This window comes from Nicotiana tabacum, chromosome 14, assembly GCF_000715075.1.
Source record: "Nicotiana tabacum cultivar K326 chromosome 14, ASM71507v2, whole genome shotgun sequence".
NCBI lineage: Eukaryota > Viridiplantae > Streptophyta > Magnoliopsida > Solanales > Solanaceae > Nicotiana > Nicotiana tabacum.
The window spans coordinates 114900689-114928560 of NC_134093.1; the positions used below are offsets into that span (position 1 = coordinate 114900689).

At 39.4% G+C, this 27872-nt stretch overlaps 2 protein-coding genes across 2 annotated transcripts; both read right to left on the reverse strand.

The window, feature by feature from the left end:
* Positions 1–3121: 3121 nt before the first annotated feature.
* Positions 3122–7093, reverse strand: LOC107773366 (ATP sulfurylase 1, chloroplastic). Its single transcript, XM_016592790.2, has 5 exons — positions 6461–7093; positions 4670–5075; positions 4101–4361; positions 3926–4012; positions 3122–3606 (listed from the first exon to the last, which is right to left on the reverse strand). Exons 1-5 carry the CDS (start codon positions 6967–6969, stop codon positions 3469–3471), a joined length of 1401 nt encoding a protein of 466 aa, XP_016448276.1. The 5' UTR covers positions 6970–7093; the 3' UTR covers positions 3122–3468.
* A 16672-nt stretch (positions 7094–23765) lies between these two features.
* Positions 23766–27572, reverse strand: LOC107800409 (transmembrane emp24 domain-containing protein p24beta3). The gene is made up of 4 exons (XM_016623571.2): positions 27232–27572; positions 25199–25385; positions 24973–25080; positions 23766–24130 (listed from the first exon to the last, which is right to left on the reverse strand). The coding sequence occupies exons 1-4, from the start codon at positions 27457–27459 to the stop codon at positions 23997–23999; spliced, it is 657 nt and encodes a 218-aa protein (XP_016479057.1). The 5' UTR covers positions 27460–27572; the 3' UTR covers positions 23766–23996.
* Between the last annotated feature and the right edge of the window lie 300 nt (positions 27573–27872).

Below are 27872 nucleotides of genomic sequence, written 5' to 3' on the forward strand. Positions count from 1 at the left end.
TAATCCTAGTCAAGAAATCGATTATAAATAAATTATAAATAATTTTACATCTCAAAAAACTAGAAAAATAAACTTTAAATAAAATTTTACTAAATGAGTTTTTTAATACCGAAAAACTTAGGGGCCATCATTGAAATTTGGTTTTAGGCCCCAAACACCGATGGGCCGCCCAGGGAGTGCTTCCTTCTCTAATCGGCGTTGCGTACTCAGAATTTGAATTAGTCAAGTTACACACAAAAAAATTCATGTAGGCTTTTTCATTTAGTCTTAGCCAGAGATTTCGAATTCGAACCCTAGGAATAAATTATTTATTTGGTAGGAGTTCTTTCAGCTTAGATAAGTCTTGTTAAGCGCTAATCCAAAATAGTCAAGTTAGTATGATCGGACACGAAAAATCTCATGTACGTTTTTGGCTCATTTGAAAAGTTTTCCATACTTGACTGGTGTGTGTGTCTTTTGACTACAAAATACCTTGCTTCCCACTCCTGAAAAAGAAAAGAACAGAACAAAGAAATAATTCATGTTGAACATTTCATCTGCCGAAACGAGTCAAGTGAAATCTAATTTTTTGAATTAATTATAATTAACTAAGAAGTATTTAATTGATAATAGTAATTGAAAAAGGGGCACAGAAAAAGCGAAAGCGAACAAAAATCATAAAGTAAATGCGAGAATTATAAAAGAGACAATAATATTTTTTGTATGTTTCCCACCCGATGTCTGGTACCCGCATTGATGCCCGACTATATTCGGATTCACGTCGCGAAGGGCCTCATTCGGGGGAAACGCTCCCTACCAAAGATTTTTTTCATACCAAGACTCGAACCCGAAACTCATGATTAAGGGAAAAATAGCCCCATCCGTTGAAGCACATCCTTTGGCGGTAAGAGACAAATATAAAATATCATATTCTTGTGATATACAAAGAATAATGTAGCAAAAGTCTTGGTTTATTTTCTCAACTAAACCAAGGTACAAACTAGTAACATGCATAAGCAAAGGGAATAGAACTACAGATCAAGTAGAAAATACAAACTGAAAATCAAATTAAACTGCATTCTATTACTCTGTCTTTGGCTTCAAATTTTGCCAATTCAGATTGCTAAGGTATTGTTTCTTCACAAAAGGTGTTCTCCTGACAAACCATCCAATCAGGAAAGATGCAGAGCAAAGGAAATACAAGTTAACCATAGCCAATAACTCAACCTAGTTGTTCCTGCACCAACGGCGGAGGCAGGATTTTACCGATGATTCAAAATATTAAAAAAATGTAAACACGTCAGGAAGTAGTGGCGGAGTCACATTGAACCAAGGGGTGTCAATCGATACCCCTTCACCGGAAAATTACATAGTATTGCTAGATAATTTTTTTGATTTATGTATTTTTTACTATACGTTGACCCTCTTGATTTTTCGGTGTATCTAATTTTTTATATTTTGACACCCCTTAGTAAAAATTCTGGCTCTGCCACTACCAGAAAGCCAGAAAATTTTGACCTTATATACATATTAGAATTTTTTAATAAAGGAGATTCAAAAGAAACCCCTTTTTGGTTTCCTAGCTCCGCCCTGGAGGCCTCCCAAAACTTGTAGCATAGTCACTTGTGAAAATAGAATGGGCTAGCCAATTTTCGCATTGATTATCAAAAAATAAGCAGCGGTTGCAAAGTGATTGAAAATAACTACTATTTTATGTGAAGATAAAATTTGGAAAAAATATCCTAACTGAAACACGAAAAATTACAACATAATATGCTGGAATATGGAACATATTATGTTGGAATCTCAAATGTAAAAATTCGAATTCCAGTATTTTATGTTAGAATTTTTTCGAATTTTTAAGGGTATTTTTGTTCGGTAAAAATTGATTACTTTTGAAATCATGACTATTTTTTAATTATCAATTGTAAATCAATCTATTTCTGATTTTTTCCCCCTCGAAAGACTGATTAGCCCCATAAATCCCCTAAACATTTTCTTTTTATGTAAGTTCCTGATAACTTTCTTTTCTCTAAGTCAGGCACTGAATATGTTGCAGACTTGCCAAAGGATATATGTGTTGAGTACTAGTGTATCCTTCTCATAAGCATTTACATTGAGCAATTATTTACCCTTGAAATGTATGGCTAAGAGAATAGTCATCTGATACAATGCTTGAATGCAGATTTTTGAGAGCATATATTTGTTTAACATTGGCTCCTTTCGATCCCTGGGATGCTTATACATTAGCTCTTCAGTAGGTGGCTTTACAATAAAAAAAGGACAGCCCAATGCATGTAGCATCGCACCTCAAGAGGGTGTGATGTAGGCAGCTTATGCTGATGCAAGTATCAGTGGCTGATTCCACGGCTTGAACCTGTGATCTATAGGTTACACGGAGACAATTTTACTGTTGATCCAAGGCTCCCTTTCTACGTTAGGTGGCTTTACACTAATAAGGGCAGCCTGCACGAAGCATCCTGTATTCAAGCAGGGTTCGGGGAAAGGTCGCATCCCAAGAGGGTGTGATATAGGCAGTCTACCCTAGTTCAAGTATCAGTGATTGATTCAACTGCTCGAACCAGTAATCTATAAGTTACACGGAGACAATTTTACCGTTGCTATAAGGCTCCCCTTATACATTGGGTGGTTTTACAATGAGAGCAAAAAGAGATAAATGTAAATTCCTCTTTCCCACCTTAGGATATCAACAATAATAGGAACATGATTATCCCTTATGACAATATCCGCGCAGGCATTTGCCATTTCTGCACTTTGAAGTCCAAAACATAGACCTATACTTGCTTAGGTAGTTCGTAGTGATAATTTATGGATGTGACTAGTGGTGGAGGTGGTTGGCTGGTTTTTCTACGTTGTGATGGTTGACGGTAGTAGTAACAATTGGAAAAGTTGTAAAATGTTATATTTACCAAAGCCGAGGGTCTACTGGAAAACAATCTATCTACGTACACACAACCCTCCCCAGACCCCACTTGTGTGATTATACTGAATTTGTGTTGTTGTTGTTAAATGCCTAAGTAATTTCAAAACTCTGTACAAGTTCTAAATGATTCACATAAATTAAGAGCTAATAAGTTATAGCGAAAGTGAAAAAGAAAATACAAATGCGCTAAATAGGCTAAGATCTAAATGATTCATAATCAAACCTCCATTAAATGAAAATAAATGGGCTTAAGTTTGCTTTACCCTTTCAAAAGAATGAAAAGCAACCCTCCAACTTCTATACTACATATCCAATTCCACTAGAAAACTTGAAACTCATTTTCAATGAAAGCAGAAACTATAATATAGGTGCACACAGATGTGTGCATAAATTTAGCACTATAATTTACAAGATGGAAACAATTTTTCATCAACCTATAACCTATAACTTGTCGCACTATTAATTATTGGTAATTTGAAGAGTAATGTTGAACATATGTTCAGACACCACATAAAGAGAGTAATTCACTTTCTAACATTAAACATTCAAACAGGCACTGCTTCAGGAATTCTGCCATTTTCAGCTGAAGCCAAACTATCATAGTATTCCACCAAAACCTTCCAACCACCTGGGCACATAAATCCATCTGGAGGACTCTCCTTGTTCTTTGCAAGCGCTCGCATCTGAAAAGAAAGAAAAAAAGAACACATTAATTGCGCCATATTGACTGGCGGACAGCAGCACCAGAGGCGTATTCAGGATTTAAACTCTATTGCTTCAACCTTTAAGGTTCTTAGTTTGAACCTATTATATTTTTAAGGTTATACGTTCGTAGTTACTCTGTATTGTAATTTTACTGGATTTTAATGCATAATTGAAAGTATTGGATTCAGATGAATCGGTATTCCGGTGCTGCATCCGCCCCCTGATCAACACAATAATTGATCTAGCACGGGGTTTGGAGTGGGGTAGAACACTGAAAGCCAACGGTGAGATAGATACCTTAGTGCCTGAAATGAAGAGAAAATCTTGAGGCCTAGAGGGATCAAAGAAAGCCATTTTATTCTGAGTCTTGTCATACGCAGCCACCTACAAGTAAATTCAGTATTCACATTAGAGTTCGAAAATAAAAAGGAAAGACGCGCTACACTATAACCACGAGTAATTGTTGTCGTACCCTGAAAGGCAAGATATTTAGCCGTTCTAGTCCCGGGGCCATACTGAGTACCTTCTTGCCATGATCGGCGTCATACAAATCTCTCTTCTCCAGTGGATGACCCATACCTGCTGGATCTCGTCCGACAATATAAAAGTTAGCACCTGCATTGATCCGAGCCTTTGCGTGCCATTGCACCTCGGTTGGACCAGCATAGTGCATGGGAGATGGGAATATAGAAACCACAGTTGTCTCTGGATCAAGCACCCCGTCTTCGAGTACCTGAGAAGAGTTTCCAGTCACATATAGGAGTTAGAAAGCAACCAGATCCAGGATTTTAGCGTTATGGGTTCTATATTCTAAAATGACGACTTCAAGTATTAATAACTGGGTAACGTTCTAAATTTAAAAATGTGTTCATATTTAATGAATTTTTTAGTGCAAATACACTGGATTCAGCCGAATTTGTATTCAAGCTTCTGGCCACTGTTGAGCTTCTTAGCCGATTGAAGGGGGAAGAGAATCAAGTAGCGTAGCGTTTCATTGCTTTATTTTACTACCAAAAACAGAAGGTAAACAGAAGGACAAACCTTCTCATGTTGCTTCATTCGCCAATGAAGAGGAACATCATCTGCCTTTGTGAAACCTCCAAGAGGATGAAGCAAAAGGATTGGATTTTTATACCCTATTTCAAGAAGTCGTCGACGTGTGTCAGTCATTAATAACGCATGGCCATTATGCACAGGATTTCTCAGTTGAAAAGCGAAAACTGCATCTGCATTACGCCTTGTAAATTCGTCACGAAGTTCAGCAGGTGAAAGCCGGAACCTGTCAAGACCATCATTGTACTTGATCGGTTCTATAACTTCCAAATCGCCACCAATTAGCCAGTTTCCAGCATTTGTTATAGTTTCCTCCGCATAAGGAAGTCCCCGGGCAGTGGTGCCCCAAGTTCTTGCTATCCGTTCTTCTTTGTTATGCTTGTAGATTTCGATACTATAATTACCATAAAAGTAAAGACATTAGACGTAAGAAAAACATAACATCAGCAGCGGATTCAGGATTTAAACTCAATGTCAAATGAAGTAAGAATATTAGTCTGATCAATATCTAAGATACATTACAAAATGTAACAACATCCATTGAGTAAATCACAGAGTAAGTTACTCCATTTGAGCAATTTCAGTCGCTACATCTACTAAACAAACGATTACTGATATTGGATTCAAGATAAATAATTCATATATAGAAAATATTTTCAGACACTGTAGTTTAATATTCCCCTATAAGCACACAAGATAGTGCATAAAATATTTTACAAATAAGATTCAGTTGCATAATATTCTTTAAGTAATTTGACTATATTATTGATGGTGAACAGCCGACCTCGTGCCATTGACATAGGCATGCCACGACCGACCTCGTGCCATAGTGGCCTGCCACGGCCAACCTTGTGTCATTGATATTGGCATGCCACGGCCTACCTCGTGCCATAGTGGTCTGCTACGGCCGACCTCGTGCCATTGATATATGCATGCTGAAAGGGAATTTGCGAAATATCGACAAATTCAGATTTTGGTGCTTCTGATATCTAGTTAAGCACTCTAACCTTCAATTAGATGAAATATCCACTTTTGATCCTTTTTCTTGTGAATCTTCACAAATTTAAGAAATTATTAATAGTTAAAACCATTAAATTACCTACTCCCTCCATTTCACTTTATGTGGCAAACTGAACAGGCAGAGTTAAAAAATAAAAAAAATAAAAAAAAATTAAAAAAATTACTTTTTAAACTCGTGGTCTTAAATATGTTTCTACATTAGTGTGATTATAAAAAAAAATTCTCATTAAAGGTAAAATATCAAGTTTAAACTAAATTATTTTTAAATTTAGAATGTTATCATTCGTTTTTAAACAAACTTAAAATGAAATTTTGCCACATATCTGGGAATCCAAAGACCATATGTTATGTTAAATTTGTTAGATAATCTAAATATCACATATTTCGGGACTTGTCCCTTTTCGAGGTTTAAACTTTAAAATTTTGACATGTATTTGGACTTAGAATATTTAAGTTTTTTGAATTTTTTTTATATATTTGGAAACTATAATATAAATCACAATAATTAATAACTCAAAATAATTAAAAGACATATGAAAAATTTACGGTCAAACATATAACTCAGTTTGACTCTCAAAATTCCACGGCAGTAGGAGTACATTTTAATTAATTCAAAGTTAAAAATGCTTAGCAAAATATCACAAGGACTAAAATCATAATTACTGGTAACTAACGGGACCAAAAGTTGTACAGAAATTGAAATAAAATGGTGTAAAAAATTAAATTAATGATTTCGATAACACAGAAAAATTCACTTACTCATTTAAAATGGCAATGGTGTTATTTTTGTCATCAACAAGGGCCACACTACTGGACCCACCAATTTGATCCTTTTGAAAATCATCAATTGCAAGTACAATTGGAACCGACATGTTAACAACCGACCCGTTTTCAAGTCGGGTCGAATTAAAATGAAGAGTTTGGAGGAACTCGGATTCTCTCATAAATCCTTTTAATGGGCTGGCCCAACCTTCACTTAACACATGAACCCACTGAATATCAATTTTTGAGAGCTTGATTTGGGCCAACGATAAAGCCCGTTTAGCTATTTGGGCTTTTTGTGATTCCTCGACGACGAGATTCACAAGTTTGCCGCCATCGGGTTCTATCAACTCGCAGCGAATTCGGGCCCGGACTTGTTGTCCAGGCCCGAGTTTGCGGGATGAGAGAGGAAGATTGAGAGGTGTAGAGAAATGGGTTTTGTGAGTTTTAGGGAAAGGTTGAGTTGGGGTTGGAGTTTTGAGAAAAAGATAGCTTATGGTCGCCATTAATGGAGTTGCAGAGAGTAATTCTTTCTTTTTTCCTCTATTTTCTCAGTTTGGGGGTTAACAAAAGCTGGTGTGGTTTTTATAGGATGATTAAATATTGGAGGGAGAGATTCTTTGGGTATTTTTATGGAAATAAAATATTTGATTTCCTTTGGACTAATATATGTCAGCAATGTCGAAAGACAAAGATTCTATAATCAGTTTGGACTTTAACAACTATTTTTTTTTTATTCCGTGTCTCGTACTCATTTTGAGATCTGATTAAATTTATGTTCATCTCAAAAATTTTCACATCCGAACAAAATACTCTCTAACAAAGACGATTTCTTATAACTCAATACATTTGATTAAGAATAAAAAAATATTTATCATTTTTTAGACTAATGAAATCACTTTTTTGAAAAATAGTCTTACACAAAAAAAATTCAAAAATAAAATAACAAAGAAAAAACTAACAACCTGTTTTAAAAGATTTAAAAAAAATATTTCCAGAAATAAACCCGAAAATGATTCATTCATATAAATAAGATTATAGGGACATCTTGAGTGGATACGGAAGGATGAACCTAGACACTTTTTATGGATAATGAGAGTCAAATTAATTGTAATATAAATTTAGATAATATAAATTATTTATAGTTTGAATTCAAACTTGTACGAACAACTATTTATATGTGAAAGTAATACTATAATGATTTAAGCATGCTCTTTATCTCTTTCCAATGAATGAATCATGCCCATTTTAAGGCCAAATTCGAAGTGGAATGAAAAAGAAACTTTTCTTCTTCACTATGTAAGACACTTGTTGTCACTATTTTCCAATTCAATTGGCCGACCAACCGAGCTAGTCAAAGGCCTACCTGTACTTTTAGATATTCGATATTCGTATGAAAAAACTTCATATTGCCAGCAAAGCACTCTTTAATAAAAACGCATTTTGTATTTATAGCTGGAACCAGAAACCGTTTATTAAGGATAAAGAGAACTTATTACTCACTACTGTAATGACTTAATCGGTCATTTTGAAAGTTCGTATGTAGCTATTAATTATGCTATATTCGGGTAGTTTAGGACTCAAATCATGAATTACTTGTGATAATTACATCTTTTATTTGATTAAATTACTGGAATTATATTGTAAATTATTTGAGAAAATAGTAAAAGATCGAAACTTCGTATACTCGATTTTTGTGTAAAGTATTGAATTGTTAATAGAGATTGAACATCCTACGTGTTAATATTATAATAACTTCTCATTCCGGAGGTTCATAAGAAAATGTCCTCATTTCTTGTGGAGCGGGCCGAATGCCTCGGCAGTATAGATGCATCTATGGATCGTGCCGCACGTCTCTCGGCAGTGTACACGACACTCTGGATCGAGTCGTACGACCTCGGCAGAAATCGTGCCTAATAATAATAATTACACGATACCTTGATATTTTAATTGATGTTTGTGAAGTTAATTGATAAATTGAAAATTATTGAAATGTAAGGAATTAATTATTTCTGCTTGTTAAGAAAATTATTTTTGTTCATCTAAAAATCATGTTTAATTCAATATATTCTATTGAAATATTATTGACCCATAGTGAGTGTCAAAGTCGACCTCTCATCACTACTTCTTCGAAATTAGGCTTGATACTTACTGGGTACATGTTCTTTACGTATTCATGCTACACTTGCTGCATTTTTTGTGCAGGACCTGAGACAGGTACTATCGGAGGACCTATCGGCGCGCACCCACGTTATCCAGAGTTTTAGTGGTGAACTGCCTTTCTGAGCCGTTCTGCAGCAACTAGTGCCTCTTCTTGTATTTGTATTCTGTCTATTTTATTTCAGACAGTATTTAGAATTTTGTATGATCTATTAGATGCTCATACACTTGTGACACCAGGTCTTAGTACACACTAGTAGAATTTTGGATTTAATTATTTTACTTGGGATTTAATTTATCTTATTTTCTCATATCTTTCTTAATTTTTGAAATTTCGAAGAGTTTGATTACTCGGATAATTTTTAAAGAAATGAATATATGTTTAAATCATTAGTTGGCTTGCCTAGCTGGGATGTTGGGCGCCATCACGACCTATAGGTGAGTTTGGGTCGTGACAACATGGTATCAGATCACTAGGTTCACGTAGGTCTCACAAGTTATAAGCAGGCCTAATAGAGTCTTGCGGATCGGTATGGAGATGCCTGTACTTATCTTCGAGAGGCTATAGGGTGTTAGAAAAACTACCTTTCTTCATCTCCCATCGTGCAAATAATGTAGTACTAAATATCTTTCTCTTATTCTCTCACAAATAGTGAGAACGTGCTCTAATGAAGTTCCAGACCAGGGAAGAGCTACTCCCCCTGTTGTTAGAGGCTGAGGGAGGGCTCCAGCCCGTGGTAGGGGACGAGGATGTCCCAGAGTTGTTCCAGTTATACCACCAGTGGGTCCATCAGAGGATCTTATTATTGAGGAACAGGGCGATGTGCCCGTAGCAGAGCCAGCTCTGGTGGATTTCATGTCTGCACCGGCATTCCAGGAGGTCATAGGCCGAATGATGCGGTTCATGGACACTATGACTCAGGCCGGTTTATTTCTGGCAGACCCAGCCACATCTCAGGCGGGCGGGAGAGCACAAATCCTTACCGCACAGGCTCATGGGCAGGCAGCTATTGTATATCAAACCTAGGGTGCACTACCCGTGGGTGGAGTCCAGCCAGTGGCAGCAGCTACACCTGAGCCCAGGCCAGCTACGGCCGCCGAGCCGCATAAGCTATTGGACCGATAGACTAGACTACATCCTCCTATCTTTGGGGGTGAGCGACATGAGGATCCCCAGGATTTCATTGATCGGTGCAGGGACAGACTGCACAACACGAGGATATTGGAGTCTCATGGGGTAGACTTTTCTACTTTTCAACTGGAGGGCAGAGCCCGTACATAGTGGAAGTCTTATCTTCTTGGCAGACCAGCAGATTCTCCTCCCATGACATGGGACAGGTTCACCCGTATTTTCCTGGATAGGTATATTCCACCCTCCCAGAGGGAAGAGTTGTGGTTTCAGTTTGAGCAGCTCCAGTAGGGTCAGATGTCAGTGACCGATTATGAGGCGAGATTCTCTGAATTATCTCGCCATGCACTTATGATACTCTCTACTGAGGCGAAGAGGGAGCGGAGGTTTGTTGCGAGTTTACATACTGGCATTCAGGCCACTATGGCCTGAGAGGTTGAGATGGGGACTTCTTATGAGTTGGTTGTGGAGATAGCCCGAAGGATTGAGAGTGTGCATCAGCGCAGCCGAGAGCAGGTTATGAGGGATAAGGGATTTAGATATTCTGGAGAGTTCAAAGGTGTTCTGTCTAGAGGTAGAGGTCAGTTCGTGAGAGGGCAGTCCAGCAGGCCCCCATATCCAGTACCACCGCCTCCTTGGGGTGCCCCAATTCGACCTTATTTCAGTGCTATGCCAGAAAGTTCTTATCGCCCACCAACTATTCAGGGTTCTTCCAGTGGGTATTCAGGTCATCAGGGCCAGACTTCTAATCAGCATCTCATCGCACCGAGAAGTTGTTACGAGTACGGGGATTCCAGTCACATGCAGAGATTCTGCCCCAGGCTACGGGGTAAATCAGTGCAGCAGGGTCAGCAGCCTATGATTACCGCACCAGTTACTCCACCAGTCGTCCGACCACCCAGAGGTGGGGGGCAGGTAGGTAGGGGCCGTCCTAGAGGTGGACGCCAGCCAGTTGGTGCTCCAGCCCGGTTCTATGCTTTTCCTGCCAAACCAGATGTAGAGGCCTCAGATGCAGTGATTACAGATATTATTTTTGTTCGCGGCAAAGATGCCTCCGTTTTATTTGATCCAGGATCTATGTATTCATATGTGTCCTCTCTATTTGCTTATTTCCTGGGTGTTTCTCGAGAGTCCTTGAGCACTCTTGTTTATGTGTCCACTCCTGTGGGCGATTCTGTTGTTGTGGATCAGATCTATCGGTCATGTGTTGTTACATTCTGTGGTTATGAGACTAGAGCAGATCTTCTACTGCTTGATATGACCGACTTCGAGATTATCCTGGGCATGGACTAGCTATCCCCGTATCATGTCGTCGTAAATTGCCATGCTAAGACTGTTACTTTGGCAACGCCGGAATTTGCCTAAGTTGGAGTGGAAAAGTTCGTCTGTCAGCGCATCTAATCATGTTATTTCTTTTCTAAAAGTTTGACATATAGTCGAGAAGGGTTGTTTGGCTTATCTAGCCTATGTTCGTATAACGACCCGGCTAGTCGTTTTTAGAGTTATAGCTCTGATCTCCTATTAACTGCTTCTCCCATATCTATTTCTGCTATTGTGACTTGCCGGGAGGTTTCGTTTTGGTTTTTGGAGTGATTTGGGACACTTAGTCCCTAAATGATAGCTTAAGTCTTAGAATTTTAACTGTAGTTGGAACTGTGTGAAGACGACTCCGAAATGGAGTTTTGTCGGTTCTGTTAGCTCCGTTGGGTGATTTTGGACTTAGAAGCGTGTCTGGATTGTGTTTTGGAGGTGTGTAGCTTATTTAGGCTTGAAATGGCGAAAGTTGAATTTTTAAAGATTTGGACCGGTAGTGAAAATTTTGATATCGGGGTCGTATTCCGATTCCAGATATTGGAGTAGGTCCGTAGTGTTGAATATGACTTGTGTGCAAAATTTGAGGTAATTCGAATGAGATTTGATATGTATCGACGTCGTTTGTAGAATTTAGAAATTTCAAAGTTCATTAGGCTTGAATCCATGCATAATCCGTATTTTTGATGTTGTTAGACGTGATTTAAAGGCTCGACTAAGTTCGTATGGTGTTTTAGAATTGGCTGGTATGTTTGGTTGAAGTCCCGGGGGCCTCGGGCATGTTTCGGATGCTCAACAGGTCATTTTTGGACTTAGGGAGTTGGCAGATTTTCTGGTGTTATTGCAGACATTTTTCTTCATCGCGTTCGTGAGGGAGATCTCGCGATCGCGTAGGTCATCTGAGGGGTCAGCTAAAATTGCTCTTCGCGTTAGCGAAAATGAAGACGCGATCACGTAAGGTTATCAGGAAGTGCACCGCGAACGCGTGGGCTAGGCCGCGTTCGTGAAGAAGAAGTGAGGCAGCAGTGGAGTTTGAGTGTTACTCTTCGCGGTTGCGTGAGGAAAATTACGATCGCGTAGGTGTGAGCAGCTAGTGCATCGCGTTCGCGTGAGGTGTTACGCGTTCGCGTAGAGTAAATTTTTGAGGAAGCGAAGTTGTTCTTTGCGATCGCGAGGCCTTTTCCGCGATCGCGATTAAGGAACCACTGGGCAGAATTTAAAGTTCAAAAACGAGGGTTCAAGTTCATATCACAAAATTTGATTAAGAGCTCGGTATAAGGCAAAATTTGGAGAGATTTTCGGAGGAAGTTATTGGGTAATGATTCCTTACTCCTTTATGATTAAATCCCACTTATCTATGCTTGATTTCATCATTTAATTTCGGATTTGGGGTGGAAATAGGAGGGAATTGAGAAAAGTTCTTAGGCCGAATTTTGGGATTTTGATCGAGATTTTTGTATCGGATTTGAGTGAATTTTCTATGGTTAGACTCGTGTGTAAATGTGTGTTCATAATTTGTGACTGTTACCTGATTCCAAGACGTGGGCCAGGGGAGGCTTTTCGAGCATTTTTCTAATTTCTTGTCTTAGCTTTGATTTTGTTAGCTAGATTAGTTTGTTGTAGCTATATTTATGTTATGTGATTGATTTTGGCTAGATTTGAGCCATTCGGAGTCGGATATTCGTGGAAAGAGCATTGTGACGAATTGATTTGAGCTTGGTTCGAGGTAAGTGGCTTGTCTAACCTTGTATGGGGAAACTCCCCTTAGGATTTGGTGAGCGCCATGTACGTGAGGTGACGAGTACGTACACGGGCTATTTGTTGTAAAACTCCATTTTTCACTAAGTCATAACTTGTTTTCTCCTTATTTGAAACACACTAGCATATGTAACTATCCTGTTTAGACTAGAATAACATGCCTACTTGTTAAATTGCCTATTTGAACTCTGTGCAACATGTTTAGTGAAATTACCTGCTTTCCTTGACTTGAACTTAGTCTAAACTGTAGGATTTCTTGCTGTAATTATTATTTCGGTTGGTTGCGCTGTATATTTACTTTGCGACTATAGAACGGTATTCCGGGAGATCCCCCTGTACTGCATATTTACTTTGGGACTACAGAACGGTATTCTGGGAGATCCCCCTGTTTTGCATATTTATTTTGGGACTACGGAACGGTATTCCGGGAGATCCCCCTGTTTTACATATTTATTTTGGGACTACGGAACGGTATTTCAGGAGATCCCCATGCACATTTACGTTTGGGACTACGAGACGGTATCTCGGGAGATCCCCTGTTTGTTATCATTGTGTTCTGAGCTGTTGTCTTTTGTTGATTCTATTCTTGTTAAATTCTCGTATTTATTTTACTGCGATATTTCATTCTGTCTTATTTCATTATATTTATATCAGTAGGGCCCTAACCTGATCTCGTCACTACTCGACCGAGGTTAGGTTTGGCACTTACTGGGTACCGTTGTGATGTACTCACGCCCTTTCCTGTACATGTTATTCGTGTGCAGATCCGGGTTCATATTACCAGCCTCATCACTAGTTGCAGTCGCTGCTGCTTATTGGATACTTCAAGGTACATCTGCTCGCGCCCGCAGATTCTCGGAGTCCCCCTCTATCCCCCTTTATGTTCATTTTGCTTTCTTTCTGTAGAAATGATATATAGAATGGTTAAGACCTCTTAGTAGCTTGAGACTTACGGTATTCCGGATTTTGGGAAAAGTGAATATTATATATGCCGAGTGGCACTGTTTCTGCTTATTTACTATATCTGTTAGCTGTTATCTTTGTGTTTTCATCTCATTTCCGCAATAATTAGGCTTACCTAGTCGTAAAGACTAGGTGCCGTCATGACGGTTCACGGAGGGAGAAATTGGGTCGTGACAGTTCGGGATACTACTGCAGAGACTCCGACTATTGATTCAGTGTCTGTAGTTCGGGAGTTCTCCGATGTATTTCCTTCAAATCTTCTAGGCATGCCACCAGATTGTGATATTGATTTTTGTATTGACTTGGCTCCAGATACCCAACCTATATCTATCCCACAGTATCGCATGGCTCCGAAAGAATTAAAGAAATTGAAAGAACAGCTTGAAGAGTTACTAGCAAAAGGGTTCGTCAGACCGAGTGTATCGCCTTGGGGTGCACCGGTATTATTTGTGAAGAAAAAGGATGGAACTGTGCGAATGTGTATTGACTATCGCCAACTAAACAAAGTTACCATTAAGAACAAGTACCTGTTGCCGTGTATTGATGATCTATTTGACCAGTTGCAGGGTGCTAGGGTGTTTTCTAAGATCGACTTGAGGTCGGGGTACCACCAATTAAAGATTCGGGATTCGGATGTTCCGAAGACTGCTTTCCGAACTAGATATGGTCATTATGAATTTCTGGTGATGTCTTTCGGTTTAACTAACGCCCCGATGACGTTTATGGATTTGATGAATGAGGTATTCATGCCATATATTGATTCGTTTGTCATTGTCTTCATTGATGATATTTTGATTTACTCGCGCAGTAAGGAAGAGCACGAGCAACATATGAGAGTGGTGCTTCAGACACTACGGGAACAAAATTTATATGATAAGTTCTCCAAATGTGAGTTTTGGCTAAATTCTGTAGCATTCTTGGGGCATATTGTATCGGGCGAGGGCATTAAAGTTGATCCTAAAAAGATCGAGGCAGTTCAAAATTGGCATTGTCCCACTTTGGCGACTAAGATCAGGAGTTTCCTAGGTTTAGCAGGTTATTATCGTCAGTTCGTGGAGGGCTTTTCATCTATTGCAGCACCTTTGACCAAATTAATCCAGAAGGGTGCTCTGTTCCGATGGTTTGACCAAATTAGTGTTGCCTTTCGGTTCGGGGATGTATACAGTGTATTATGACGCTTCACGCGTTGGTTTGGGTTGTGTATTAATGCAGGAGGGGTGAATTATTGCATATGCCTCGCGTCAGTTGAAACCCCACGAGAAGAATTACCCGGTACATTATTTGGAGTTAGCTGCAATTGTTCACGCTCTTAAGATTTAGAGGCATTATCTTTATGGGGTGTCTTGTGAAGTTTACACTAATCATCGCAGTTTGTAGCATTTGTTCAAGCAGAGGGGCCTAAATTTGAGGCAGCGCAGATGGCTTGAGTTACTAAAAGATTATGATATTACTATCATGTATCATCCGGGCAAAGTAAATGTGGTTACCGACGCCTTGAGTAGAAAGGCAGAGAGTATGGGTAGTTTGGCTTTCATTTCAGCCGAGAAGAGACCATTAGCTTTGGATATTCAATCATTGGCTAACAGACTTGTGAGGCTGGATATTTCAGAGCCCAGGCGAGTTCTTGCATGTGTTGTGCCCCAGTCTTCCCTATTTGAGCAGATCAAGGCTCGCTAGTTTAATGATCCACACTTAATGGTTCTTCGAGAAACGGTACTACGGGGTGGTGCCAAGGAAGTTACTATTGGCGCGGATGGTATTCTGCGACTCCAGGATCGTCTATGTGTTCCTAATGTGGATGGACTAAGGAAAAAGATCCTAGAGGAAGCACACAGTTCTCGGTATTCTATTCATCCAGGTGCTAAGAAAATGTATCGTGACTTGAGGCAGCATTATTGGTGGCAGCGGATGAAAAAGGACATAGTTGAGTATGTATCTAGGTGTCTAAATTACCAACAAGTTATATATGAGCACCAGAAGCCGGGTGTCCTACTTCAGCATATGACTATACCGGAGTGGAAATAGGAACGCATTACTATGGACTTTGTAGTTGGGTTACCGCGGACCTTGCGTAAGTTTAATGCAGTTTGGGTCATTGTCGATAGGTTGACCAAGTCGTCACACTTTATTCCGGTTGTAACTACGTATACTTCAGAGAGGTTGGCCCAGATTCATATACAGGAGATAGTTCGGTTGCACGGTGTGCCAATTTCTATCATATCAGATAGAGGTCCTCAGTTTACTTCACTTTTCTGGAGACCAGTACAAAGTGAATTAGGGATCCGCGTAGAGCTCAGCACAGCTTTTCATCCGCAGACTGACGGACAGTCAGAGCGAACAATTCAGATTTTGGAAGATATGCTCAGGGCATATGTGATTGACTTTGGAGGTCAGTAGGATCATTTCTTGCCTTTGTCCGAGTTTGCTTATAACAACAGTTACCAATCCAGCATCGAGATGGCTCCATTTGAGGCTTTATATGGTCAGCGATGTCGTTCGCTCATCGGATGGTTTGAGCCCAATGAGGCTAAGTTACATGGTATTGATTTGGTAAGGGATGCCTTGGAAAACATAAAATTAATTCAGGAGCGACTTCGTATAGCACAGTCCAGGCAGAAAATTTACGCGGATCAGAAAGCGCTTGATTTATCATTTATGGTGAGTGAAAAAGTTCTCTTGAAGGTTTCGCCGATGAAGGGAATCATGAGATTTGGGAAGAAGGGCAAGTTGAGCCCAAGGTTTATAAGACCATTTGAGGTGTTAAGACGAGTTGGGGAGGTTGCTTATGAGCTTGCTTTGCCTCCCAGTCTATCAGGAGTTCATCCGATTTTCCATGTATCTATACTCCGGAAGTATCATACCGACCTATCGCATGTGTTAGACTTCAACAGGGTTCATCTAGATAAGAGCTTGGGTTATGAAGAGGAGCCAGTTGCCATTGTTGATAAATAGGTTCGCCAGTTGAGGTCCAAGAAGATTACTGCGGTAAAAGTCCAGTGGAAGGGCCAACCAGTCGAGGAAGCGACTTGGGAGGCCGAGGAGGACATGCGGAGCAGATATCAACATTTATTCAGCACTCCAGGTATAATTATAAACTCGTTCGAGGACGAACTTTGTTTAAGAGGTGGAGAATGTAATGACCCAATCGGTCATTTTGAATTTTAGAACCCCATTCTCCTAAATAAATCTCCCTGTATGTGCTTTTATTAATTTATGACTTGCAGGGATGGTTGGTTCGGGATTTGGAAGTGTTCAGGTTGAAATCGGAACACTTGGTTCCTTAATTTTGTTTTAAAACTCCAAGTTTGACTTCGGACAACATTATGAGAAAACGACCCCGTAATCGGGATTTGACAGTTCCAATAGGTTAGTATGATGATTTTGGACTTGGGCGTATGTTCAAATCGGGTTTTGGACAACCCGGGAGCGTTTCAGAGCTTAATAGTGAAAATCAACTATTTGAAGGTTTAATGTTCTTTAAACTTAGTTTGGAGTAGGTTTTAGAGTAATTGAAGTCCGTTTGGAATTCCGAGCCTAATAATAGCTCCGTATGGTAATTTAGGACTTGCACATAAAATTTGGTGTCATTCCGAGTAGTAGAAGTATATTTCGGCACGTTTGGAGTAAGTTTGAAGAATTTGAAAATTCTAAGTTGAATCAATTTGGCTTGAGGTATGATTTTTAGTTTTGATATTGTTTTACACGTTCGTAGGGTTCGAGCGAGTCTGTTTTATGATTTCAAACTTGTTGGTACGTTTGGGCGGGGCCCCGGAGGCCTCGGGTGTTAACCGGAAGAGGCTCGGATCGATTTTGGACCTTAGAGCAGCAACTGAAGCTTCGAGCTTCTGCTGCAACCGCACCTGCGCTTGGCCAACCGCAGGTGCATGAAAAGCACCGCAGAAGCGGACTGGGCGCAGATGCGCAGGTATAACCGCAGAAGCGGATCGCAGATGCGATATACAAGCCGCAGAAGTGGACGGGGCCGGCTTAGGGAAAAACCGCATCTGCGACGCATTTTCCGCAGATGCGGAGCCGCAGATGCGAAAGGGTTGTTTAGCAGAACCCTTAAAGAACGGGGAAACAACCATTTTTGTCTATTTCTCTCCATTCTTGGGTTATTTTGGAGCTTTTTGATATGAGATTTCAACTAGCAACTTGAAGGTAAGTTAATTCTACAAATTTTGAGTTAAATACATATATTATGGGTAGATTATAACCTGTAAATTTGTGAAAATCAAGGGATAGAGGCAAAACATAGATTTGTATAAAAATGAGATTTTAACCACGAAAATGGTTATAGAATTGGATGAAAATTATATATTTGAGTTCTTGAGATTATGGGTAACGATTTCCTCCGAAAATTTCCGAAATCCGGGCACATGGGCCCGAGGTGAATTTTAGGAATTTACCATTTTTGGATAGGGTAATTTATTTAATAGTCTAATTTCGAATTATTGAGCATGTATTAATTATTTTATATAACTTTTGGATAGTTTCGGATCTTTCGGCACCGAATTGAGATTTTACACGACATTGTGATTGGGAAGTGGGCTTTGAGACAAGGTAAGTCTCTTGCCTAACCTTGTAAGAGGAAATTTATCCCATAGGTGATTCACATTAATAATTGTTGCTAATTGTGGGGGCTACGTATGCACGAGGTGACGAGAGTCCGTGCATAACTACTAATTATGCTATGTCCGGGTAGTTTAGGACTCAAACCATGAATTACTTGTGATAATTGCATCTTTTATTTGATTAAATTACTGAAATTATATTGTAAATTGTTTGAGGAAATAGTAAAAGATCGAAACTTCATATACTCGAATTTTATGTAAATTATTGAATTGTTAATAGAGATTGAACATTCTACGTGTTAATATTATAATAACTTCTCATTCCGGAGGTTCATAAGAAGATGTCCTCCTTTCTTGTGGAGTGCGCCGAACGCCTCGGCAGTATAGATGCATCTATGGATCATGCCGCACGTTCCTCGGCAGTGTACACGACACTCTGGATCGGGTCATACGACCTCGGCAGAAATCATGCCTAATAATATTAATTACACGATACCTTGATATTTTAATTGTTGTTTGTGAAGTTAATTGATAAATTAAAAATTATTGAAATGTAAGAAATTAATTATTTCTGCTTGTTAAGAAATTTATTTTTGTTCATCTAAAAATCATGTTTAATTCAATATATTCTATTAAAATATTATTGACCCATAGTGAGTGTCAAAGTCGACCTCTCGTCACTACTTCTTCGAGATTAGGCTTGATACTTACTGGGTACATGTTCTTTACGTGCTCATACTACGCTTGCTGCACTTTTTGTGCAGGACATGAGACAGGTACTATCGGAGGACTTATCAGCGCGCACCCACGTTATCCAGAGGCTTAGTGGTGAGCTGCCTTTCTGAGCCGTTCTGCAGCAACTAGTGCCTCTTTTTGTATTTGTATCCTGTCTATTTTATTTCAGACAGTATTTAGAATTTTGTATAATCTTCTGGATGCTCATACACTTGTGACACCAGGTCTTGGCACATACTAGTAGAATTTGTGGATTTAATTATTTTACTTGGGATTTAATTTATCTTATTTTCTCATATCTTTCTTAATTTTTGGAATTTCGAAGAGTTTGATTATTCGATAATTTTTAAAGAAATGAATATATGTTTAAATCATTAGTTGGCTTGTCTAGCTGGGATGTTGGGCGCCATCACGACCTATAGGTGAGTTTGGGTCGTGACAACTAGAATCCTTGTTAATTACAGGCGGGCCTACTCTTAGGGTAGGAGGTCACTGGCACTCAATAGTCGAAAATATGTATATATATATATATATATATATATATATATATATATTAAATATCAAAAACCCTTCCACTTCTTCCCGTACTCTATCTTTTAGTTGTAGATTATAGTTTTATATATATATATATATATATATATATATATATATATATATATATATACAATATATATTTTGATTGACACCTGCTTTTCTATCCTTTAGTTGTAGATTATAGTTCATTTAGTTCCTTTGTTTTATTTCTTCACCTGCTTTTCTGACCTTTAGTTGTAGATTATAGTTCCCATTAGTTCCTTTATTTTATTTCTTCACATATTTTGTGACCTTTAGTGGTAGATTATATTTCGGTAATTCATTTTATTTTTATTGCTTATTTTTGGGATAGAACTTACGTAGTAGTGGCTTTGGTGAATGATGGTAGGGTAAGATCTTATCCTTGGGGGTGCCAGCGTAGGGGAGGGGGTAAGAGGGTAAGAGGGCTAAGGGAGCTACTAGGCTGAGAGTGGGGTCTTGGAGCATAGGTACTTTGACTGGAAAATCTATAGAGTTAGCGAATATTCTCGAAAAAAGGAAGATTAATATAGCTTGTGTACAGGAGACTAGGTGGGTAGGAGATAAGGCGCGGGATGTGGGCAGTTTTAAAATTTTGTATTTTGGGAGGGTGGGGGCAGGATCGGGGTAGGTATCTTGGTTGATAAGGACCTCCGTGAACTAGTGGTGGAGGTTAGGATGGTGAATGACCGGCTGATGACTATTAAGCTAGTTGTGTCCTGCATACCGAGAAGCTTTTCATAGGAAGAGATTTCAACGGCCTTATTGGAGCGTCGCCTGGGGGGGTATGATGATGTGCATGGTGGCTTTGGTTTTGGAGATAAAAACAGAGGAGGAACGTCTCTGCTGTACTTTTTTAGAGCATTTGATTTGGTGATAGCAAACTCGAATTTTCCGAAGATGAGGGAGCACTTGGCCACCTTCCGGAGTTCGGTGGCCGAGACTCAGATTGATTATTTACTCTGCAAGAAGTCCGATAGAGGTCTTTGCATGGATTGCAAGGTCATCCTAAGTGAGAACCTCTCGACCCTACATAGGCTCCTAGTCATGGACCTTGAGATCACAAGGAAGAGAAGGAAGAGGGCGATGTATAGCCAACATAAGATTAAGTGGGGAGCCTTGACGGAAGCTAAGGCACAGGAATTAGGGGTCAAGCTGGTGACTATGGGTGCTTGGAGAAATATTGGGGACGCAAGCGCTATGTGGACCACGACTGCAGTGTATTAGAGAAGCCGTGAGAGAGGTATTAGGGGTCTCAAAGGGTTACTCTGGTGGTCAAATAGGAAACTAGTGGTGGAATGGAGAGGTGCAAGGAAAAGTGAAAACCAAGAAAGCAGCGGATCTGAAGCTAGTGGAAAGTGTAGACGGGGAGGAGAAGAGAGAAAATCGAGAGTATTATAAGTTGGCTAAGAAAGAGTCAAAACTAGCAGTTATGGCGGCCAAGACTGCAGCTTTTAGTCGTTTGTATGAGGAACTCGAGAGCCGAGGTGGGGATAAGAGGTTTTTCAGGTTATCCAAGGCACGAGAAAGGAAGGCGCGTGACTTGGACCAAGTGAAGTGCATCAAGGATGAAGAAGGTAGAGTTTTGTTGGATGAGGGGCTTATCCATCGGAGATGGCATACCTACTTCCATAGTCTCTTGAATGAGGAGGGGGACATGAGAATTGTACTGGGTGATTTGGAACTCTCAGGGAATCGTTGTGACTTTGGGTATTGTAGTCGGATTAGAGTTGATGAAGTTGAGGGGGCTATACGTAAGATGAGCAGGGGATAAGCGACCAGGCCGGATAAAATTCCGGTGGAGTTTTGGAAGAGTGCAGGCAAGGCAGGCTTGGAGTGGCTCACTAGGATATTTAATGTCAGTTTTAGAACGAAGAAGATGCCCGAATATTGGAGGTGGAGCAGATGGTTCCTGTATACAAGAACAAGGGTGATATCCAAAATTGCAATAATTATCGGGATATCAAGCTGCTTAGCCATATTATGAAAGTCTGGGAGCAAGTGGTAGAGCTAAGGATGGGGAAGAGTGTGTCTATTTCCGAGAACCAGTTTGGATTTATGTCGGGGTATTCGACTACAGAAGCCATGCACCTTGTAAGAGATTGATGGAGCAGTATAGGGAGAGAAAGAAGGACTTGCATATGGTATTCATCGACTAAGAAAAGGCGTACGATAAAGTTCCGAGGGAGATTTTGTGGAGATGTTTGGAGGCTAAAGGTGTACATGTTGCCTATGTTAGGTTGATTAAGGACATGTATGATGGAGTAAAGAACCGTGAGGACGGTGGTGGGGACTCGGACCATTTTTCGGTTATGATGGGGTTGCATCAGGGGTCGGCACTCAGCCTTTTTTTGTTTGCTATGGTGATGGACATACTGACGTGCCACATCCAATGAAAGGTGTCTTGGTGCATGTTATTTGCAGATGATATTGTATTGATTGACGAAACGCGAGACGGTGTGAGTGCGCAATTAGAGGTATGGAGACAGACCCTTGAATCTAAAGGTTTCAAGTTGAGCAGGACCAAGACAGAATACTTGGAGTGTAAGTTCAGTTGCGAGACTCAAAGAGGGGAAGGGGAGGTGAGGCTGGACTCGCAGGTCATCCCTAGGAGAGGGAGTTTTAAGTAATTTAGGTCGATTATTCAGGGGGATAGGGAGATTGATGAAGATGTCACACATCGTATTGGGGCGGGATGGATGAAATAGAGACTCGCTTCCGGTGTTTTATGTGACAAGAAAGTGCCACCAAAACTTAAGGGTAAGTTCTACAGAATGGTGGTCAGACCAACGATGTTGTATGGGGCTGAGTGTTGGCCAGTCAAGATCGTTCATGTCCAGAAGATAAAGGTAACAGAGATGAGGATGTTGAGATGGATGTGCAGGCACACCAGGTTAGATATGATCAGAAATGAGGTTATTCGCGACAAGGTGGGTGTAGCCCCTATTGAGGACAAGATGCGGGAAGCGCGGCTTTGGTGGTTTGGTCATATGAGGAGGAGGAGCACAGACGCCCCGGTGAGTAGGTGTGAGAGGTTGACATTGGAGGGCCTACAGAGAGATAGAGGTAGGCCAAAGAAGAGGTGGGGAGAGGTGATTAGGCAAGACATGGCGCAACTTTAGCTGACCGAGGACATGACCCTTGATAGGAAGGTATGGAGGTCGAGGATTAGGGTAGTAGAGTAGGTAGTCTAGAGTGTTCATAACAGTAGTATTGGCATGCAATCTCGTTTTCTGTTGGTAGTAGGTTTCTGTTATTTTTTCTTTCATTGTTGATCACCTTACTATCTTATTGTTTTTATTCTACTTTTATATGAATTTTTGGTAATGTCCCTTCTTGTCTATATTTTCATTAATGTGGTAGCTTATACTTTCCTGAGTCGAGGGTCTATTGGAAACAGCCTCCCTATCCTCATAAGGTAGGGGTAAGGTCTGCGTACACACTACCCTCCCCAGACCCCACGGTGTGGGATAATACTGGATGTGTTGTTGTATATTGTGATTGACACCCTAAAACTCAAAGATTAGACAGTTGCATTGGTCGATTAGGGAGCACAACTTAACTTTTAGTATGCTACTTAGGTTCGATTCCACTCCAGTATTTGCTCAAATTTTTATTCGGTAGTGATACCCCGCTTTCAAATCCAGTTGGTAAAGGCCATCGGAAAAATTCGTCATATTTTTATTGTTTGGTTGTATCTTACATGAGCACGTACGCAATTGCTCATTGACCGAGAATATAAATATACTGTTCCAAATATGTTTCTTTTTTCCTTTTGTCCCATAGCGCCATCTCACGAGAGTCCCAAATCCTACATCCCCGTTCTAAAATCTTAAATGGCCATTGTAATTTGGATTTAATTATATTTAAAGATTCTTTTCCCATTAATGTAATCATGTAATAGCAATATAGCAGGTTAATTATTATTTTTATCAAGTTAGAAACTATAGCTTTACCACAGAAATTTACTTTACCTCATAAATGTCATAACTTTGTACATATTTTTACTGCCCCTAATGTCCCGACACATGGCAAGCTCAAAAACAAATAACCCACCCCGGATTTTAAAACCCGAAAACCCACCCCTTATTTTGTTCAATCTATTCAATAGGACAAACTGTAAAAATAGGAACTTTTAATTACTCAAATAGAACATAAACCAAAGTTAGACATTTCATCAAAACTCCAAAGTACCACTACAATTAAGTACATCGATCATATTGAGAAACTTGAAATAACTCAAAATTAGTTTACCAGAATGATACATCTCTTTCAACTGCAACTGCTTACAAGGTTACTTAAGTTACTATGGGACAAAGCAGAAAAAGGCCGTGGAGCTTCATGAAATTTATCAGATCCGATTATAACCGATGGACTTACTGAACAGGCTTCGAATGTACAGAACTTGCAGTCCACTTGCCAATATAAGTAGAACATACTCTGCGACGGTGTAAAATAAAACGCGCTTGCTTGTGCTCTCATTAGCTGCACCAGAAAACATGCACATCAATGGAACAGTTTTAGCAGATAATGCCTCAAAGCTCTGACCATGACCAAAAAATTGCAAACAGAAAGCTATAACAAGACTTCCATCTATCATAAGAAGAAATGAGAACGGCTAAAGATACATTTAACAGTCTGAAGAAAAATCGTATTTACTACAAACTCCAAGCGATAGAAAAGTGTGACTCTTCAAATATCAAAGAACTTCACGTTACTCACTTTGCTATGATGCTCAAAAAACTATAAACCACAGCTTCTTTTCTTGTTTCAAGTCATATAGCAATTTAGGGGAAAAAGTTATAAAGCAATTGGACAGATAGTAAATGAGCATAGATTCATTTTCCGAATCAAATAAGGAATCTCGAAGTGCTGCAGAATATGTCAACCCCAAGTTATAATATAACCAAAATATATTAACAGAAGTAGATCGATATTATTCCAGCAATTATCAGTATCAATAAGCTATTACTATCTAGATCTACAAGAATGAGCAACTCATAATATTCTAATAAAGCAAATAGGTTGCTGAAACAAGAATGATTGCCACAATCATTAGATGTTACTGTCTTAACTTAAGAGCATGTCATGTTTCACTAAAAAAGGTCTTGGCATAAATGTCCACACCCGGTCAATGGTTGTCGTGAACATTTTCAGAAGTAACCATTACTTGGTTTAAATGCAAAAGAAAGAGTTGTCTATGTCAAGAAATATCTCATTAGAAAGCAAATCTACCAATGACAACTAAAACAAAAACCTGTAACATTATGCATCTTCAGAATTAAAAAACAATTAAGCTTTTATTAAGGAAAAGATTGGCGACTCACTATGACGATGACGAGCATCACGTGCTCTCAAGTATTTCTGCTCTGCTGTAACTGACTCCAATGCCTCCCCTAGTTCAGCAATTTTGACATTGATGGGGTCCAAATGTTCTGCAAAAAGGTCAGTATAGATTATATCTAGAAACAGGAATCAACAAACACAATGTACAACATGCTTAACCGCTAATCCTGGCCATAAAAGAACAATACTATAGCAAAAAAGACAAACCATCTTTGGCTAGGTCATGCTCATTGGGAATGTGTCCAACATGTATGTAGAACGAGACTGTTTCTGGCGTTGAATGTGGATTATGAAAACAGAACTTAAACATCCCACTCCTTGGGGCCTTGAGCTCAAATTTATCCTCTGCTGTTCCCTTCATGGTATGCACGACATTTCCCGCAGGCGATGTCACCTGCACAAGTGAAAAAGTCACATAAAAGGAAGACATCTTGGCTAGGTATCTCTTTTTCTCTAAGTAGCCGCAGAGAGAGCAGAATCAAAAGAAAAAAGGTACTCCTTGTTCTGTTTATGTAAATATTTTAGCATATCACCAACTTCTTTTTTAATTTCATGAGTAAATTTTAAGTCATGCATAAGGTCAACAGCGAGTTTGCCTCATTTATTAAGTCCAATTAGTTGTGTTAGCTAGTTTTTATCATTTGAATCATGTCGCATTTAGCAGCCATGGCAAGACACAATGTTAAGAGGAGTTGAATTCCCACGACTTGTCATAAGCCAAAAAGACAATCATAATCATCTATTCCATTTCACCAAGGTAGGTGGGAAATTTCACCCACACTCAGTGTTCATCTCCACCAGTCCATAGGTGGACAATATTTTATGAAGAAAGTGGGGATGCGAGTTGAGGACGGATAAAAATGTTGTTATGAACCAAGGGCTGCAAGCATCATATAGGCAAGCTGTTCCAGCCTAATCAACCTATATCTATAGAAATGTATTTACTAAATTCTACTTTTATAGTCTTTTAATTCAAGTATACATGTTATGCATGGATTTAGAAGGACATAGAAATCTATAGCAAAAATTAAAGTTGCAGGTGCGCACATATGTTCTACAAATGGTGGGTACCATGATCGGCATGGGTACATCAAAAACCGACCCACTGCGCCGGGGGAGGTTGGGTATAACAGGATATTCTAGCCATATTTAAAGTTATCACATCTACCCACAGCTCCACTGCGGCTCCTACAACAAGATAGAGCACAACATCTGCTCACAAAAAACCACTAACAAGTACCAAATTATTCTGAAGATTGCAACTCTCTGTCTGTCAACAGCTCTCACCATTTCTATCATTTTTGCATTATAGGTTTCAGGAGATATATCTGTCCTCAGTGCATTGACCTTTCTGGTATGAAGAAGCCTTTGTATATGTGATGACATGGTTGATTGACTGGGAAGGTTAATAGTTGGAAAAAAGGTTCGCATAGAAGAGCTAATGGGTTTTAGAACATACAGAAGAGGCTGCATGAGGTGGAGAGAGAAGAATAAAGGCTGTGAAGAAGGAAGCAGTAGTTGGAAAGTTGGAGAATGGTTTAAGAAGTCATGGATATTGCTGAAAAAAAGTGAAGTTCACTTAATATGAGAGAGAAGCATCAGTTCATAAGCTCACAGCTCAGCAACATATGCTTGAAAGATTTGTTTCGCGATGCATCTAGGTGAGTCAGACAAACGGTAAGTCCTATGCTACATCGAATATGAGAGTCAACCCTAGCTGAGGGTGGCTCTTCAGTGGGGGCAGAGCTAGCTCTTTGGTTATAAGTTGGCCGAACCCAGTAGCTTTGGTTAAAACCATATATTCGTCTTAAGAAATCTGCTAAATATGTACAAATAAGAACCCAATAACTTGAAAGGACTAGAACCTGAAACCATAAGCTTCAAATTCTGGCTCCGTCTACGCTTCAGAGAGTATCATACACATAGGATCTAAGTGTAGTTAAGAAATCACCTAGTGGTTTTTGCACACCTGAGACTTATTGATTCTTTCACGCTTCATTGACCACTAGGCTACACTCTTCGCTGCACTCTAGTTTACAAATTAGTTCACATTATAGATTCCAATTACCATAGATGATTAGTTAATTTTTTGTATAAAATCATATTGAAAGAGATTTATCCCTTTCACTCTAATAATAAAAGATCTAGCAACAATCAAAATAAATCAATTTCACACATTAAACAACTAAGCATAAAAATAAAAGATTTATATTTTGGAGAAAGGAAAAAAAAGGTCATACAGTGAAATCAATGCCGGGGTGGTCAGAGCTCCAGAAAATTTCATGATCTACAACGACGAAGTTCCCCGAAATTGTGTCGCCTTCATTCAGCACGTATTCGTAAACGCACTCCTCGTCGTTTACTGTCACAGACAACGCCGTTAGGTTTCCGACGAAACTGAATACCAAAATCGCAACCAAAGCGAACACTTTGGAGCACTTCACTCCGGCTCCGGCTATCCTTCCCATCTCCGGCCGACGAATTTCCAGTTTTATCTCCTCGGAATTGTGACAATGTCTATATTTTTTACTTATATTTATTAGAAGTGGGAAAATAGATTTGGGTTTGGAGTGAAAGTCGTGTATAAGACGTGCGAAGATGGAGTTTTGACTTTATTAAGCTGTGAATTTTTTTTATTTTTATTATATCCAAAAACTACTACCAAGCTAACACTTACCAGAAAAATAATTGCAGAATTTGAACATCTCCATTTCGGTCAAAGTATAATTTCATTATTGTAAATACCAAATAATTACTAAAGTATTGTCGATGATTTAAGATTTTAACACTTTTTTCATTAAAATAACATGAGCTAGCCAGTTTTCGGACTGGTAATTAAAAAAGAAAGAATTACAAGAAAATACACGTGACTTCACATCAT